The sequence below is a fragment of the Ostrinia furnacalis genome, unplaced genomic scaffold (assembly GCF_004193835.3).
Source record: "Ostrinia furnacalis isolate ACB-3 unplaced genomic scaffold, ASM419383v2 OfSCF1409, whole genome shotgun sequence".
In the NCBI taxonomy this organism is placed as follows: Eukaryota; Metazoa; Arthropoda; class Insecta; order Lepidoptera; family Crambidae; genus Ostrinia; species Ostrinia furnacalis.
Genome location: NW_021131648.1, coordinates 837,494 through 856,094, shown reverse-complemented (window position 1 = coordinate 856,094; position 18,601 = coordinate 837,494). Strand labels below are relative to the sequence as shown.

General features: G+C 34.9%; 3 protein-coding genes across 10 annotated transcripts in view; all 3 read right to left on the bottom strand.

The window, feature by feature from the left end:
- Positions 1 to 18,601, bottom strand: part of tmod (tropomodulin) — a 111,358-nt gene that overhangs the window by 35,851 nt on the left and 56,906 nt on the right. The gene's annotated exons all lie outside the window — the stretch shown is intronic.
- On the bottom strand, positions 5,269 to 11,292 carry LOC114352579 (uncharacterized). The gene is made up of 6 exons (XM_028304225.1): positions 11,231 to 11,292; positions 11,033 to 11,110; positions 8,358 to 8,514; positions 6,759 to 7,770; positions 6,594 to 6,671; positions 5,269 to 5,506 (listed from the first exon to the last, which is right to left on the bottom strand). Exons 4-6 carry the CDS (start codon positions 7,551 to 7,553, stop codon positions 5,471 to 5,473), a joined length of 909 nt encoding a protein of 302 aa, XP_028160026.1. The 5' UTR covers positions 7,554 to 7,770; positions 8,358 to 8,514; positions 11,033 to 11,110; positions 11,231 to 11,292; the 3' UTR covers positions 5,269 to 5,470.
- LOC114352578 (uncharacterized) lies at positions 11,801 to 17,603 on the bottom strand. 3 transcript variants are annotated; one of them, XM_028304223.1, is made up of 4 exons: positions 16,542 to 17,603; positions 16,318 to 16,395; positions 15,932 to 16,088; positions 11,801 to 12,037 (listed from the first exon to the last, which is right to left on the bottom strand). In XM_028304223.1, the coding sequence occupies exons 1-4, from the start codon at positions 17,331 to 17,333 to the stop codon at positions 11,874 to 11,876; spliced, it is 1,191 nt and encodes a 396-aa protein (XP_028160024.1). In that variant the 5' UTR covers positions 17,334 to 17,603; the 3' UTR covers positions 11,801 to 11,873. The 3 variants fall into 3 exon arrangements, with proteins under 3 accessions (XP_028160024.1, XP_028160023.1, XP_028160025.1); XM_028304222.1 differs by lacking the exons at positions 15,932 to 16,088; positions 16,318 to 16,395; positions 16,542 to 17,603 and adding exons at positions 12,133 to 12,286; positions 14,051 to 14,128; positions 14,216 to 15,887 and having other exon boundaries at positions 11,813 to 12,037; XM_028304224.1 differs by lacking the exon at positions 11,801 to 12,037 and adding an exon at positions 14,736 to 15,227.

Sequence of the window (18,601 nt, the reverse complement as noted above, 5' to 3'; positions counted from 1 at the left end):
TTAATTCGTTGCGTATCTCGTCTCGTCAATCAAGTTGCACTGCAATCTCGCTTTCTACAGAGCTTTACGTATTTCAAACGCGTCCTTTGTAGAAACTTCAAAAGCGTACAAACAAAACGTGAAAGTCCAACAGAAACTGATGTAACATACCACGTTTAAGGGAACTGGCAACTTTTCTAACAAATAAAGCCAAACATTAATCAACTGGGGTTTGTCGACTACACCAATTCTTTCTTGCCCAGATATATCAATTTGTAATGGATAGGTACTGCATTTAACTTCTTCTGTGATTTAGTAGTAAGACCACAGAGGTCTGGTACAAATCCAGAGGTCTCGGATTCGTTTCCCAACGGGAAAATATTTTTTTGCTCGGTTTGGTTGGTAACTTTGGTAAGTAGGGCTTGTTAGTAAAGTGAGATGCTGGTCAAGAGCTTTTCAAGTTACGAAGGAATAAGATAAAAAAATGGGCCGATTTTTAACACGTTTAATGACTTTACTTACCTACTAATGACGTAAACAAACACTACCAAAACGGGTTAATAAGTGTTAGTTCAATGTTTTAAAAATAGGCACTACTACCACAAATAATTCATCTGTGATAATAACTCATAAACATTCGCCTCTTGTAGATTAACAACTATTTTACCCATTCGAAGCGCTATCTTATAATTTTGCTGTTACTTTACATAAATTAAAGACGGAGTCGCTAGTGGTCATCGGATATAACCACATCTATGAGGATTGAGGAGTCATCATCGTGTTACGCCTTGTTGACACGTTAATCATTTTCCTAGAGCTGGAAAAGTGGCCATCAAAGTACACTTACCTAAGCGTACCCATATAACCTACTCGTTAATAGAGATCCAAAATACGTTTGTCTCCCAGAAATAAAAGTTCTTAATGTTACTTTCTGCAAATACGTTGGCCTGAACAAGTTGAAAAGCGCATTCACACGTCCCAAAACATTTAAATTGGCTTTTGTTTTTTAACAACATAGCTGCTATTCCAGACTCTACTTTATTACTAACTCACTTCTGAGCTCTTATTGTTTTGCAATTAAGTACCTATTATCAAGTCAGGAAAATCAAATGGAACCACTAATTTGAACTGTAAAATTGTATAAATTGTTTTGGACCAAATAAAAAAAAAATTCTTTCTTTCTTTCTTTCTTTCTAATTTATGTAGGTAGGTATGCCTATTACCTTTTCCATCGAATGAATTGTGTTTTTTTTTCAGTCAGTTAAATCACTGGGCTGGGCTGTGTTCCCAGGCATAACTACTTACTTATCAGCTTTGTTCTTTAATACCGACCCACATCACCACCTTGCGCCTTGGTACTTAAAACGGTATTTAATGACGTCATATTACCGGGTGTCACTACACGGCGTGGGTTCTCGACTGGAACAGGCAGACATTACCTCATACTCCAAGCAGAAAAAAGGCGTGTGGGCGAGAGCATTGTACGATAACAGTACCTTACTGCAAAAGCGTGCTCGAATCGCGATGCCTACAACAACCTTTGTATACATAATTGTAATTAGTGGTGGTAAAATAACTACTGAGATTTAAAGAGTTAGAATTTCATGTCTACAGGTGTCCTACAGACTTAGGCTGATTTGTACCATCTAACTTTAACGGGGTGCTTTTCGTGTGGAGTTTGACAGATTTTTGACGTTAGTTAAAGTTTTAGTTGCGGCTTTAAATGGGTTTACAGATTTTCAGTTGTCAAATAATTATCTGCTTTTTAGTGACTAATTAGAACTTTAAATTTATTTATTGCCCAACCATTGCCTGAAGCTGTGTTCAAATTTAAAATTACTTTTGAGCGTTATTTTGCTAAATGCAATCCTGTGGCTATTTTGTTACAAGCCAAATTCTTAAATGTTATGAATACTTTCTTAATTAAAACTAAGTAATCTACTATTACGAATTGCTGCAAAAAATAAGTATAGTTAGCTACGTTGCTCCACACATTGCAATAAAATTCACTCCCTTTGCAGTCCCTCATATTTTCATTTCGTCGCAGTCGCCTGCGCATAACGACCGAGTACCGTTGGGTAACTTAATAACCAGAAACTAGACCTCGTCATAGTCTATGTTCTAAGTAATGAACGTCATAAGACGCGGGGTAAAAATAAAGGTCTATCGATTAACTCAATGCCTAAGGCATGGAAGCGGGCACTAGAGGGGTGACATTGACATAATATGACGTGACAGAGAATACAAATATAGTTCCAAAATACTGGATTGTCCTGTCGATGACATTGACAGTGGGGCGCCACCGTCAATACCGGATCGCTGGTTCAGATTTTTGCCATGTTGGAAACCATATAGTTGAACGATGGTAGCGCCCCCCTGTCATTGAGTTTGGTGGGACAGTTCAGCGTGGGTCATCTATAAGCATATTTGAAGTCTCACTGACGTTTGACGTCTCATAAACACCCTCCCGGGCCGCTCCCATACCTCAGGCACTTAATGAGTTCTTAAGCACTAGACCTTTAGTGCACAAATCTACATAAAAACTCCGGTGTATAGGTAAAAGAGGAAAGAAATAACTCGTTTGAAGGGTCTGTAATAAAGTGGATGGAATTATGCCATTTATAAAATGCGGAGTGGTCAACCTGGTACAAAAATAACGGGATTATCTTGCGCTATGATAAAACGCGTTTATAGGTAGGTCGGTGTGGGTGGATTTGGTAGAGTTTCGTGAGACACTAAAAAGTAGTTCTTGTCCGAATTCTAACACAGTTTCATGATAAAATATAGCACACATCATTACAATACTTATGTACTTTTATTAGATAGGTATGTAACTTTTACAATAGTTATCGTAACTTGACTTCAAATGTTACTTTGAAACGCTGAACCCATAATATGGTACCCCATATTAAAGTGGGAAATAAAAAAATGTGTACCTATTTATGTTTTATTTACATTAATCATATGACTTTTAATTAAAACCTCTATTTTGATTTTAATCATTCGATATTTTGATCGTTCGATCATTTGTAAATTCGATATTCTGAACGTTCAATAAATTTTGATCGTTCGATATTTTGATCGTTCGATGAAACGTGTAGTCTAAGATCCCGCTATACAACGACCTTCACCGAGATGCTTATTTGATGAAACATATTTTATATTCAATTTAACATGTCAATAATTATATTGCTTAAGGGTTGCCTAATAAATTTCAGTCCAGGATATGATTAATTAATCATTAAAAAAAGTTTTATTTTTAAATATTTCATCGGTTTGATTATTAAACAAACTCCATACCAATCGAAAGTATGAAGCCCATAGAATATGCAAACGTTAGGTTGCCTATTCTTTTCCAGTCATAACTCTCGGGTTGCCAGGTATAAACAGGTAAATTGATAGAGCATTTTGCATCGGTCTGATAATTTAATCAAATATAAATGAAAATAAAGATTATTTCATTATGAACACGGTGGTATAGGGTTGCCTGCGAAAAATCAGTCCTGAATGACGGTTGTCGAATTTTGTAAAGTGAAATTAAAACTGAAAGGTGACATTTTTCGAGTAGTTGGCAACATTTGGGAAAGACGAGTTGTATGAGGCGTTTGTGTGTCTTGTCAAGAGGTGTCGCTTGNGTACCTCAATAAGTCAAAGTCAAAGTCAAAATTTCTTTATTTGTTTAGACTAATAAATAGTTCTTACAAATCGTCATTTTGCTCTTAAGGAGCCTCTACATGTCTCATAATCTTTTTACCCTACCAGCGCTTCGAGACCAACATTTGGCAAGTGCTGAGAAGAAGCGCCGCAACAAACTCAGTCACCACTGTCTGCCGGTTAATATAAATAAATAGAAAAAGCAGTAGTAGGTACATTTGATTCAGGAGCAGTTCACTGAATTTACCACGCATTCTTGTATGATGTATCTTATAAGAATGGGTGTACAAAATTGCGTGGCATATTAAATAAGGTAGTAACGTGCTAATATCTAGACTTACAGATTAAGATACTTAAATACTAGTAGAAGAAATGACTCGCATTAATAAATTTGAATAACTTGGATTGACCAGACCCCGAAAGCAGCGCCTGTTCACAGACATGACGAGTGAACCAGCCAGCCAATAAAAAAATAACTCTAACTGATTTATCAGTCCCTCAACAAAAATATATTTTTTATTTAGGCCAGAGGGCCTCGTATTTTTGTTGTACAACTTTTAACTCAAATTTCAGATTAAATTTATCTTACAAACAGATACACAGTCACATATACAGACATACATACAGTCATACAGACAGACAACAAAAATACGAGGCCCTTATTTATTTATTGATGTACAGTCGCGGAATGAAAAGGTTCGTCACCTTAGTGTCGGTTTTCGCTTGCACTAGGTACTGTAAGAGTCAAACCTGCCAACATAACAGTGCAAGAAACAGTGCTGCTAACATTTAAATAAATAAATGACGTTTGCTAACGAATAAGGTTTTGCTTGTTTATTTTTCTATCCCATCAGTGCAATGCAATGATGACATTGACCAATTGACAATAGTTTTTTTATTTAATAGAAAAAATAGTGCAGGTTAAACCAACAAGAAGGTTTTAGTTTATCAATCATAATAATCTTCTTGACAAGATAAATCGTCAAACAACTTTGATCTGAATAATTTTGAACTTTACTGATGAACAGTTAACGATTATTTTCTCTAACTCGAGATTATTCTGTAACATAGTTTCAAAAGGTAATATGTGCTCGCGATTCGTTGAAGGAATCAATTTGAAAACTGACGAACCTTTTCATTCCGTGACTGTACTTACCACGTATAATTTATTAGTTGTTAAAATATTGTAAAAACATAAACACCAGTCACTATATTTTAAAATAAACCAAAGCAAGAAATCACTTTCGTGGCCTAAAATAACCTTCGTGTATAAAACACCACGAAGGTGATGCCACGAAGGTGACGAAAATTTTAGTTTTTTATGAATTATCGTTAAATTTGAATTTAACGGTTCAAGTCGAATACTACACAAATAAGTCTAACATGTTAAGTTTTCAATGGCAAAGTTTCAATCAAATTGTTTAAATTTTAGAGGTAGAAAATATTGTTCAAGCAACCGACGGTAAGTCTATGGATAATCACAAAAAGTTACGTATTTTTTTCGCAGAGCGACGATCGACCTATCTCACCTACCCAATAGTCGAAGCGCGACTGACGTTAACCGAATAGAATGCTGTGATTGGTTGCTGGTGTTCGGTTTAACGGCAATCTTGTATTATTACTCAAAANAAATCATTACCATTAGGAAAACGTCATTACCATTTTGTGAAAAAATATTTGGACGCTTGTTACTTCTAAAATCACGATTGAATCTAAGGGCCTCACACTGATCTGAAAAGCTTATTGCTTAACCTTTCAGTTTAAGCTAGTTTGCACGCATCCCTGTTAAGTTTTTCAAAAAACGTAAAATAAATCCCGCGGAATAAAATCGGCGGATCTACCCAATTGTTATCCACTCTAAAATCCCGATCAACTAAAAGGGTTGATGTAAAGATGTTATTATAAGTTAATTACTTATTTAATCAATCAATATTTCTGTCAGCAGCCAAAGGACGTCCGTCTACTGTTAGAGACAAAGGCCTCCATTTTTAGGGTTCCGTAGTCCTCACAAGGAACCTTTATAGTTGCGAAATGTCTGTCTGTCCGAGGTTTTAGGTTAGAGGTTGTTGCTAATTGCTCATAAGATAGGCCCCCTTAATTTAATTTATTGTCCGTGTGTATAATCTTTTCTTGAAGGTTTTAAACCTTTGTTTGTCACCTGTCATCCGCTTTGCAATGGAGGGAAGTCGAGCCTTAATTTCGAACTCCTCCTATGTTCTGATTAATTTCGTTGCGGGTCCAATGACAGTTTAACTTTCCCCCGGGACAAACTTGACCTTCATTGGTTGGGTTTTTGTGGCGGTCAAGCTGTAGATCCTGGCTACACAGGAGTTGCAGTGGTGGGAACGAGAGGTGGGAATAGTCCCGTTTGTCTGAGGTTTTACTTGGGAACTATTGGGACTAGAAAGCTGTAATTTTGTGGAGGTATGTAGGTATTAATCACGCCGACAAAACGGTAAAGTGTGGATGTTTTTTTTTCTTCTTCTACCCCATCGTGTGGGGTATCGTTGGATAGCTCTTTTAAAATGGCTTAGGGGTTTCTAAGACCATTTTTCAATTGAGGGATCCGTTTGCAAAATGTTCCAGTTTAAAGTGCCAATTTTTGTTCGAGTAGGGCGTCCCCCCTCTAAAACTAAACTGTTGGCTTGAAAAATCTTTAAAAATTCATGACAATAGTGCTTTTTATGAACTTTCAAGGAAAACTATAGCAGTTAAGATAGATTAGATAGTTTAAGAGTAATAGTCATTTTACTCATGACCTATAAAAAATCCTTAGAAGAAAATATTAAAAGTGACTTTAGATGAAGTAATTGCTTGCTTCTGAAATATATTGTGGTAACGAAGGACAACTACGGAACCCTACACTGCGCGTGGCACGAGGCACGACACGCACTTGGCCGGTTTTTATTCAGTATGTTATATTGAAAATAATTTACGTTTTGCGGCGTTTTGTCCCTTACATTAAATTGTAACCCGGTTGTTACTACTTGCAGATATATTGCACCCGCTGTTATCATTTTGCAGATAAACACTAACATCTGAAAAATATATTCAGAAATTTAACTGAGTTGCGTGCGTGTTCAAATTAAATAAAGTTGAAATCTTTTTTGGTAAGTAGGTTTTACCTGGAATTGGTATAGACTTCGAAACTTGGAAAAGCTTTTGATGATTTCTTTCAAATAAATATCAGTTTCACTGTATCTGAGATCGTGAGTTTTTGCAGCCAACTCCCGCATATAATTCTTCGAATAAATTATTGTGTCATATGAGTAATACTTGCTGATTCTGGTCGTGTGGTTGTCGATTATAGAGTTAACAAAACGTATGCGAATGGTGTAGTAAGCCATAAGAGTAGAGCAATGACTTAAATCCAAGATGTTTGTAACTTCGCTTAGAGTTACTGTTACTACTATCAACATAACTGGCATGGCGAGAAAGACTGTTGCAGTGACAATAGTGGCAATTAGACCCAATGTGAGCAGAGTTGTCGAAATAACGCTTATTTTTCGGACAATACTATTGATAGAATTATTATGTTCCAATTTCATAGAACGATCAAGTTCTTGCATGGAGATAACAAATTCAACGTTACGGATGTTATTAACGAATCGAACATGGATCATGTTAAACAAATAGGCCAAGAAATGTATAACTAACGTGGAAACAGCGCCTTTGTGCAAATTGGCGTTGACGGTATATTTGGACAAATAAGTGAAGTGCACGGCCACATACAACATAGCAACTATCAATAACATTAACAGAGTATATATCTTTTGATAAACAGTCGGTAAAGACACAAACCGATCTGTGACATCGACTCTACATGATCCAAGCACAAATTGCACGGTGCGTACAAGCGAGAAAGTTTCGTAAAGATTTGTATCTAGAATATTTTTGGATATGTACTCAGAAGCAATCATTGTAGGTAGATTCGTATTTTGCTGTAGCTAATATGTATGGTGTATGTTTATGATTACAAAGTAGAGATTTGTAGCAGTACAATGGTGTAAGTGGCTGTTATAGCAAACATTTGGAGCGGCAGTCGGGAGCCAAGGATAAAAACGTTGAATATCGATATCTCACATCTCTCTTGGGTTAGTATTAGCATTAATTGCTTAGCATAGTCTCTCGATTTACCTGAAAGCAAAATTGATAGTGAAATTCTACAGGCCAGCTTAAGCATAAAATTAGGATATTTCAGAAGATAATAGTCGTGATGCACCTCCTACGGTTTTCAAATAAGTAATACTAGTAGTTAACTAACTTCAATGAAGTGAGGCAACGGAGGTTAGATATCTATGATATCCAAAAGTAGACTGCAGATTATGTAATTTAAAATGAAGAATTAGAAATACATAACTTTAATTACTATGATTTTAATCAATACTTATAGTTATTGGATTAAAAACTGGTAAGTGCTATACCTTTTATTGTCTACAATTGATGAGTTTTGTTAATTGCTACCAATATCTACTTGATACAGTAATTTCCTATAATAACACAATGTTCAAGGTGCGGCTGATAAGATCAATTTGTATTGATGAATTTCCAAATTTAAAACAACCACTGCCAAGGGGCAAGAGGGGAGTACCTACTCCCACTTACTATGTATGACATTGGCGCCCAATCTCCACGGCGTTCTTTTATCATCCGAGTGGTCCTCCTAGCATTCCAATCTCCTAAAAAGATGGTTGTACATTATCATTCTAAAATTCTGAACTTACCATTGTTTAACAGCGACTTTATGTTCAAACTAAGCTTCCTTGTCCTTTCGAGGCTCGAAGTTAGATATCCAGCGGTGATTGAAATTACTAGAACGATCGTACCCAAACACACTTGTACTGGTATCGTTGAAGCCCATAAATAGCCACGAATCTCTACCTGAAGAAATATTTCAAAAGGTAAAAAAATTGTCTTGCATTGCATTAGGTAAGTAGAATGTTTTGACTAAATAACGTAGGGCAGGTGACCCGGTTTCGGCCATTTTAAGAATTTTTTAGACTTTGAGGCTATATCATTTTATAGTTTTTGTTATCACGGACTTATTTCTTGTAAAAAGTGATTAAATATATTTAGATCTAGCCTAAGGATACATTTTTTTTCATAATGATTCAATGGAAAAATAATCCTGTAGAAAAGAAAAAGAAAAGGGAATTTGTACCATTTTTGGCCAGCTTTACCCCATTTCTGGAGACAGTCATGTGCCAGTTCTGGCCATCAAAATTTATCAAAAAAAAAAAAAACAAAAACTACTCGACGGATTTTAACGAAACTTGGTACAATTATTTTCCATACTCCTGGGCAGGTTATAGTATACTTAGGAAATCCCACGGGAACAGGAATAAGCGGGAAAATCCTTTTGTATGAAAAATCTAAACCGTTTAAGTTAGACGCTTGAAATTTGGCATGTAGGTACCTTAGTAAACTTAAAGCTTAGTTACAATAAGTAATTCCCAAAATTCCCACGGGAACGGGAATTAGCGGGAAAATCCTTTTGTATGAAAAATCTAAACTGCTTAAGTTAGACGCTTGAAATTTGGTATGTAGGTACCTTAGTATAAACTTAAAGCTTAGTTACAACAAGGAATTCCCGAAATTCCCACGGGAACGGGAATTCGCGGGAAAATCCTTTTGTATGAAAAATCTAAACTGCTTAAGTTAGACGCTTGAAATTTGGTATGTAGGTACCTTAGTAAACTTAAAGCTTAGTTACAAGGAATTCCCGAAATTCCCACGGGAACGGGAATTCGTGGGAAAATCCTTTTGTATGAAAAATCTAAACCGCTTAAGTTAGACGCTTGAAATTTTGCATGCAGGTAGTACCTTAATAAACTTAAAGCTTAGTTACAACAGGATATTGCAAAATTCCCACGGGACCGGGAGTTAGCGGGAAAAAACATTTGTACGAAAAAATCTAAACCGCGTAAGATAGATGAAGGGTGTAAAACGGGATCCACGCGTACGAAGTCGTGGGCGGCTGCTAGTATGAAATATAATATCTCAGCTTGAATTGAAATTACAATTAAGGAGATCAACATTAACCTATAGTATAAGTTTATGCGGTTAGTACTGGAACAATTTTCTTTTCACAACACCGATTTTTTAGTATTTAGTTTCGGTGGAGGCATTATAATCGTAACTCTGAAAATGAATCGATTACTTATATCAAAATAGCTAAGTAATTAAATTGAAAAATTACGATAAAAACTAAATGGCCAAAAGTGGGGTTCTTCGTGCACCACTTTTGGCCAGTCATGTGGCCAAAGATGGGAAAATTCAATTATTCTGGCTCCATTAGTGGCCACCTCTCATAAACCCACTTAATAAACAAATAGCGATAAAATATCATTAGTACCACTTAGACAGTGTATTCTTCATTAAGGATTAACATAAACATTTAAAAAAATAAGAAGGATTTAGAAAATAATGATTGTTTACTCACCCGCTCGCCTTAGCCTTTTTGCTAAGACCTTAGATTAATAAAACCTAGATGGATAGTCTTCATACAAACGCGTCGTCAAGAGTGAGGCAAAAATCTTATGTCATTAGTGTCAATTTTGTCGGGGAGTGTAGACAGTGAAGGCGATTTTCCCGAAAGTAGGGAAATTTTTAATACNTGTTTATAAAACATATATTTTGTCTTATTTTCATAGATAAATAGCAATAACATAATATAAATAGGTACCTACTTAAATACAAGATAAAATTTTACCGATTAAGTCACCTACTAAGTTACAAGATTTTACGCAATTGGTTTTAAGGGTGACACTGGTGGCGTGGTGGCATTCTGAAATGCTAAAGAAGCAAAAAACGGATTATCAGTACCTCAATAAGTCAACGTCAAAGTCAAAATTTCTTTATTTGTTTAGACTAATAAATTTCTTACAAATCGTCATTTTACTCTTAAGGAGCCTCTACATGTCTCATAATCTTTTTACCCTACCAGCGCTTCGAGACCAACATTTGGCAAGTGCTGAGAAGACCACGGTCTGCCGGTTAATATAAATAAATAGAAAAAGCAGTACTAGGTACANCAGTTCATGTGACGTTTACGAGTAAGCCATTCTGGCTTACTAAAATCTGCCTCACCTTTCGTGCACTGACTATCTATCTAGGTTTTATTAATCTAAGGCTAAGACTTAAAACAATTAACGCTTCTCAAAAAATAATGACTTGTTGGATTGAAGTGAAGCTTGACACATCAAAGCTGTTAACGCTATCAGTGTTGCTAATATTAGCTATTTTTATTCCCGTAAACAATAGAGTAATATATTTGTCTTTGCCTTAGTTATAACGATTTGAAGTTCTAAATGGCCACAAAGGGGTCGGTGGCCACAACCGGGTCACTTGCCCTATAATGAACAAACGTTATAGATACCTATTCTTTTTAAATACACACCTTTTCTTTGACAGAGTCTATATAGCATTGAACTAGAGCCAAATTACAAAGCAACACCTGGGTCGTGAATGCGAAAACCTGCACATAATAAAATATTGTAGGTAAGCGTAACCTGGTGACTTCTTATGTCTTCATGCAGAATTTTTATTTTCTCTCAAGTATTAGATGATAATAAATGTAGGTAGTATAGTTACTTACTGGGAATCTAAAAAGTTTGGTGACATCGGCCAGCGTGTCCAAAATGCTATAAACACTGTAAACCAATTCTTGGTATTTGCTATTTTCGGACTTCTCATAGGGTGCCCCCAGATAATAAATCTGTAGAGAGGTCAATTCTGTACATGAAATATATTTTCAAAATAAATATCAGGGGGTGATTAGTGATCGATACTGATGCCAAAAATGCTATAAGTAAAATTTTTGTCTGTCTGTATGTTCCTTATTATAGAAACAAAAACTACTCGACGGATTTAAAACGAAACTTGGTACAATTATTCTTCATACTCCTGGGCAGGTTATAGTATACTTAGGATTTCCCACGGGAACGGGAATTAGCGGGAAAATTCTTTTGTATGAAAAATCTTAACCGCTTAAGTTAGACGCTTGAAATTTGGCATGCAGGTACCTTAGTAAACTTAAAGCTTAGTTACAACAGGATATTGCAAAATTCCCACGGGAACGGGAGTTAGCGGGAAAAAAATTGTATGAAAAAATCTAAACCGCGTAAGATAGATGAAGGGGGTAAAACGGAATCCACGCGTACGAAGTCGCGGGCGGCCGTTAGTAGGTAATAAAATTAATCTTCAAATACAATAATATTTATTTTGAAAGCAAACACACTTTACAAGAGCAACAATTGCAGTTCCGTTACAAACATAGTTGTGATAGTACTAAATAAGTGAAGGAGGTACATTCCTTCGATATCCCACATGCCGTATACAGAGAATCGAGGAGGGTTGGTCTCTATTGTTCTAAGCATTTTCTTGGCTTTTCTTCTGATAGGACCTATAAAGAAAATGACAATTTTAGGTTGATTTTATACTTACTTGACTCTGGAGCGTTATTTATTTATTATGCTACTTTTGCTAGTTATTACATACCATTCGTGTAAACGGACATCACTGATAGACACAATTGCTTAGTCTCTTTAAATTCCCTTAAGAATATTTCGCATCGTATACATATAAAGAGAGCTACACACATGTTGCTGAGTACGAAACTTGTAATTGTTATCCACTCTAAAATCCCGATCAACTAAAAGGGTTGATGTAAAGATGTTAATTAGGTATAAGTTAATTATTTAATCAATCAATATTTCTGTCAGCAGCCAAAGGACGTCCGTCTACTGTTAGACAAAGGCCTCCCTTAAGAATGTCCATTTTTAGGGTTCCGTAGTCCTGACAAGGAACCTTTATAATTTCGAAATGTCTGTCTGTCCGAGGTTTTACTTGGGAAGTTGGGAACTATTGGGACTAGAGAGCTGTAATTTTGTGGAGGTATGGATATTAATCACGCCGACAAAACGTTGGAATAAAATTTTGTAAAAAAATTTTTGGGGTAGCTCCCCTACATGTAAAGTGTGGATGTTTTTTTTCTTCTTCTACCCCATCGTGTGGGGTATCGTTGGATAGCTCTTTTAAAATGGCTTAGGGGTTTCTAAGACCATTTTTCGATTGAGGGATCCGTTTGCAAAATGTTCAAGTTTAAAGTGCCAATTTTTGTTCGAGTAGGGCGTCCCCCCCTCTAAAACTAAACTGTTGGCTTGAAAAATCTTAAATAATTCATGATAATAGTGCTTTTTATGAACTTTCAAGGAACACTATAGCGGTTAAGATAGATTAGTTAGTTTAAGAGTAATAGTCATTTTACTCATGTATTATAAAATGTCATACCTATAAAAAATCCTTAGAAGAAAATATTAAAAGTGACTTTAGATGAAGTAATTGCTTGCTTCTGAAAGACAGGGTGGCCCAGAAGAAAATTCACTTTTGAAAATTCAAGGAAACGAAAACTGTACATTTTTGTAGAACTTTAACTATTGCAATTTAAAGGAAATGTAGTGCAATTTATTTTAAAATTTACTTTCTTTTATAAATTTTATCGTACATGTGATTCCCTTGACGTTTACAACATTCGGTCATCATACATAAAAATTTTGGAAAACTTTCGTTAGAGTTACCTCGAAATGGATTTAGGATGGATGAATGCTGCAGAGTTTTTGGATTATTAAAGTATACTCTGCTCATAAGGTAACTAAACAAAAAGAAGTCTGCTGGAATGAGATTAGCGCTTCTTAGAGGCAGTGAGATTTTACCCCTGCTTAATTGGTTTGTTGCATTGAAAGGATGATTAATTTTTGAGAGCGCTATACAGGTAGGCTGAAAAGCTTTTTGATTTCAAAGCTGCAAGATTCGCAAGGCTATGACCGGAGCACTTGGTTTCATCAAGATGGGACTACGTGTCACACTTCAAATGAGAGCATTTAGTTGGTAAAAGACATGTTCCCACAAAAAAATAATTTCAGGCAGGGGTGACATCTCCTGGCCACCAGGAAGCCCTGATCTCACTCCAGAAAATTCTTTTTTGTGGTGTTACATTAAGAATAGAGTATACTTTTATATTCCATCAACCATGCAGCAACTGAAGCCGAGCATTCGGCAAAAAATTGAAAATAGATTTCGAGGTAATTCTAACGAACGCATTCCAAGATTTTGATACATGTTGATCGAATGTTGTAAGCGTCAAGGAAATCTCCTTGGCGATGTAATTTAATAAAGGTAAATTTAAAAATAAATTGCATAAAATTTCCTTTAAATTGCAATAGTTAAAGTTCTATAAACATGTACAGTTTTCGTTTTCTTTAATTTTCAAAAGTGAACTTTCTTCTGGGCCACCCTGTATATTGTGGTAACGAAGGACAACTACGGAACCCTACACTGCGCGTGGCACGACACGCATTTGGCCGGTTTTTATTCAGTATGTTATATTGAAAATAATTTACGGCGTTTTGTCCCTTACATTAAATTGTAACCCGGTTGTTACTACTTGCAGATATATTGCACCCGCTGTTATCATTTTGCAGATAAACACTAACATCTGAAAAATATATTCAGAAATTTAACTGAGTTGCGTGCGTGTTCAAATTAAATAAAGTTGAAATCTTTGTTGGTAAGTAGGTTTTACCTGGAATTGGTATAGACTTCGAAACTTGGAAAAGCTTTTGATGATTTCTTTCAAATAAATATCAGTGTCACTATATCTGAGATCGTGAGTTTTTGCAGCCAACTCCCGCATATAATTCTTCGAATAAATTATTGTATCATATGAGTCATACTTGCTGATTCTGGTCGTGTGGTTGTCGATTATAGAGTTAACAAAACGTATGCGAATGGTGTAGTAAGCCATAAGAGTAGAGCAATGACTTAAATCCAAGATGTTTGTAACTTCGCTTAGAGTTACTGTTACTACTATCAACATAACTGGCATGGCGAGAAAGACTGTTGCAGTGACAATAGTGGCAATTAGACCCAATGTGAGCAGAGTTGTCGAAATAACGCTTATTTTTCGGACAATACTATTGATAGAATTATTATGTTCCAATTTCATAGAACGATCAAGTTCTTGCATGGAGATAACAAATTCAACGTTACGGATGTTATTAACGAATCGAACATGGATAATGTTAAACAAATAGGCCAAGAAATGTATAACTAACGTGGAAACAGCGCCTTTGTGCAAATTGGCGTTGACGGTATATTTGGACAAATAAGTGAAGTGCACGGCCACATACAACATAGCAACTATTAATAACATTAACAGAGTATGTATCTTTTGATATACAGTCGGTAAAGACACAAACCGATCTGTGACATCGACTCTACATGATCCAAGCACAAATTGCACGGTGCGTACAAGCGAGAAAGTTTCGTAAAGATTTGTATCTAGAATATTTTTGGATATGTACTCAGAAGCAATCATTGTAAGTAGATTCGTATTTTGCTGTAGCTAATATGTATAGTGTATGTTTATGATTACAAAGTAGAGATTTGTAGCAGTACAATGGTGTAAGTGGCTGTTATAGCAAACATTTGGAGCGGCAGTCGGGAGCCAAGGATAAATACGTTGAATATCGATATCTCAGATCTCTCTTGGGTTAGTATTAGCATTAATTGCTTAGCATAGTCTCTCGATTTACCTGAAAGCAAAATTGATAGTGAAATTCTACAGGCCAGCTTAAGCATAAAATTAGGATATTTCAGAAGATAATAGTCGTGATGCACCTCCTACGGTTTTCAAATAAGTAATACTAGTAGTTAACTAACTTCAATGAAGTGAGGCAACGGAGGTTAGATATCTATGATGTCCAAAAGTAGACTACAGATTATGTAATTTAAAATGAAGAATTAGAAATACATAACTTTAATTACTATGATTTTAATCAATACTAATAGTTATTGGATTAAAAACTGGTAAGTGCTATACCTTTTTCTGTCTACAATTAATGAGTTTTGTTAATTGCTACCAATATCTACTTTGATAGAGTAATTTCCTATAATATCGTAATGTTGAAGGTGCGGCTGATAAAGATCAATTTGTATTGATGAATTTCCAAATTTAAAATAACCACTGCCAGGGGGCAAGAGTGGAGTACCTACTCCCACTTACTATGTAACGGTAGCGATATCGCCGAAATAAACTTTAAAAATGTTAAATCTAACTTATTCATTTTAAGGCTTCTAAAGCCTCTAAGCGTGACATTGGCGCCCAACGTGGGGCGCAAATGTCACAGTAAATAAATAAAACCTCCACGGCGTTCCTTTATCATCCGAGTGGTCCTCCTAGCATTCCAATCTCCTAAAAAGATGGTTGTACATTATCATTCTAAAATTATGTACTTACCGTTGTTTAACAGCGACTTTATGTTCAAACTAAGCTTCCTTGTCCTTTCGAGGCTCGAAGTTAGATATCCAGCGGTGATTGAAATTACTAGAACGATCGTACCCAAACACACTTGTACTGGTATCGTTGAAGCCCATAAATAGCCACGAATCTCTACCTGAAAAAATATTTCAAAAGGTAAAAAAATTGTCTTGCATTAGGTAAGTTGAATGTAACTAATTTTTCTTCATAACCCAAAGGTAAACTGGATGAGAATGCCTTATGGCATTAAGTTCGTCTAATGTTAATATTTTTGGCATTGAAGTATAAATAAATAAATAAATGTTTTGACTAAATAACGTATAATGAACAAACGTTATAGATACCTATTCTTTTTGAATACACACCTTTTCTTTGACAGAGTCTATATAGCATTGAACTAGAGCCAAATTACAAAGCAACACCTGGGTCGTGAATGCGAAAACCTGCACATAATAAAATATTGTAGGTAAGCGTAACCTGGTGACTTCTTATGTCTTCATGCAGAATTTTTATTTTCTCTCAAGCCATGTTTGGTTAGTACTTATGTATTAGATAGATGATAATAAATATAGGTAGTATAGTTACTTACTGGGAATCTAAAAAGTTTGGTGACATCGGCCAGCGTGTCCAAAATGCTATAAACACTGTAAACCAATTCTTGGTATTTGCTATTTTCGGACTTCTCATAGTAATTGACAGTCCACAAATCTTTTTTGTTATATTCCGTCGGTGTGTCTGATGTGTACAGTGATAATTTAGCACGTAAAATATTATTTACATGTGTTACACGAATGATCAGAAACAATAAAATAATCCATAGTAAAAATATTTCGTAACAATTTGCTATTGACATGGTCATGATGAGCAAAGTTGAGTAGCAAATTTGTTGAGCCACTACAATGCTGCAAGTTATTGTCCAGGTAAAACAAGCAAGTGTACCTGCAAATGTTACTAGGTAACTCAGTACAGTAAGCCTCTTATTGAAAAGTACTGCGTTACTCATTTTTAATTCGCGATCAATTTTTTGCAGTTTCACATACAGTTTGCTATTTAACTCTTCACTGCAGAAGTTATTTTGCCAGGCTATAAAGGTATTGAAGATCCCATTTATTGCCAGACTAAGTCTTAGCAATACATCTATTTTGGCTGAACCTAATATAGATGAACAATTAAGATTAGTAATGAGGCTAATCGAGTGAATGGTCCACAAAATACAGCTGTAGAATTTATAGTTGATTGACGATTCTGTTACAAATCTGTACGCTATCTTCACCCGATGAAAGCCCAATATTGTTTGCACAAAGTGTAAGGGTTCAAAAACTTTTAAGAAGTTTTCATCTAGGATATCCGCTGAAAGTGCGTCGACTTTTTTAAAACTCATAATGACACCACGTTCTAAGCCAACGGTAAAACCAACAATGGTTGTTTTATTAATAAAATACCTATTCGATTACGTGATTTGTTTGATAAATCAAGAAATCGAAAATTATTGTGCCGTGGGGAAATCAAGTGAAGTTATCTAGTACTTACTTCGTTTGCATATTTAATAAAGTCATATTTTAACGGGATACCTATAGAATTTGTTAATCCATTATGGAATCAACATTTGTAACACCATTTCAAATAGGTATTACTTAAATTAAAATGTGTTAGTTAGAACACTTCGTTATTTTTTATGAACAAGAGGTTCAGTGTAAGTGTTTGTACCAACAGTAGGTATAATAATAATAGAAACGTTTTAACATTCGACGTATATTTTTTCTATTTATGTGTTAACAATAACAATGAAGCATACTTACATACTGGTCTACAGTTTATCTACACTAAATACATAATATTTGTTCATCACAAACAAGACTGTTAACATGAAAAAAAAACCACATCACTCTCTTACTTTTTTATAAAAATTAAAATGATTGATTTCATAAATATTTATACTCACAGATAAGTATTAATTTATGTAAACTATTAGCAGAAACGGTTTGCAAACTCATTTTAAACAATTTGATTGACTTTCACACGGGTTTCAGTCTTTGACTTATGTGTTAGTAAATTACATATAAAAATTGTCTTTTTTTTGAAAATTATAAATAACTTGAAAAAATCGAACTGCCTAAGGCGGGAATTGAACCCACCCTTAGGCAGTTCGATTTTTTCAAGTTATTTATAATTTTCAAATTAGTTTGAGATGCGACTCTTAACGCTAAAAATTAAAATTGTCTTTATTATAAAATATTTAGCTAGTTACACAATTATTAAATAAATTATTCGAAATGAATATGTAAATGCAATATTAAAAGCATATTAGTTCAACTGTCTCAAAGTTTACAAAGTACCTTAATGATTTTTTAATTTTAAAATTGAGTCCAAGAGTTCCATATTTTTTCTTAATGTGCATGCATACTTATTTAAAAAAAATTAACTATCCAAAAAATGCATTTACAAAATAATTAGCACCAGATGATCCGTCTTTCATATTTTCTACGGCAAAATAAATAAATATAATATCTATGAATTGTATAACATCTACTAAACTAACTACCAATACTTTAAGAAAGTCACCCTTATAACGTGTTCATAAAATCTCAATTTTAGACATATATAAAAAAAAAACATTTTTATGAAACCGAATTCCAATTCGTATACGAA

What these genes read in the sequence shown, in the direction of transcription:
- LOC114352578 (XM_028304223.1), bottom strand. Translation starts at nt 17,333, where the DNA reads ATGAGTTTTAAAAAAGTCGACGCACTTTCAGCGGATATCCTAGATGAA. An exon ending in TAGACTCTGTCAAAGAAAAG is followed by an intron (nt 16,089 to 16,317) that starts GTGTGTATTCAA and finishes ATATTTTTTCAG; the next exon opens with GTAGAGATTCGTGGCTATTT. An exon ending in AAAGTCGCTGTTAAACAACG is followed by an intron (nt 12,038 to 15,931) that starts GTAAGTACATAA and finishes TTTTCTTTATAG; the next exon opens with GTCCTATCAGAAGAAAAGCC.
- LOC114352579 (XM_028304225.1), bottom strand. Translation starts at nt 7,553, where the DNA reads ATGATTGCTTCTGAGTACATATCCAAAAATATTCTAGATACAAATCTT. An exon ending in GAAGTCTATACCAATTCCAG is followed by an intron (nt 6,672 to 6,758) that starts GTAAAACCTACT and finishes TATATTTTTCAG; the next exon opens with ATGTTAGTGTTTATCTGCAA. An exon ending in CAACCGGGTTACAATTTAAT is followed by an intron (nt 5,507 to 6,593) that starts GTAAGGGACAAA and finishes CAACCCTTTTAG; the next exon opens with TTGATCGGGATTTTAGAGTG.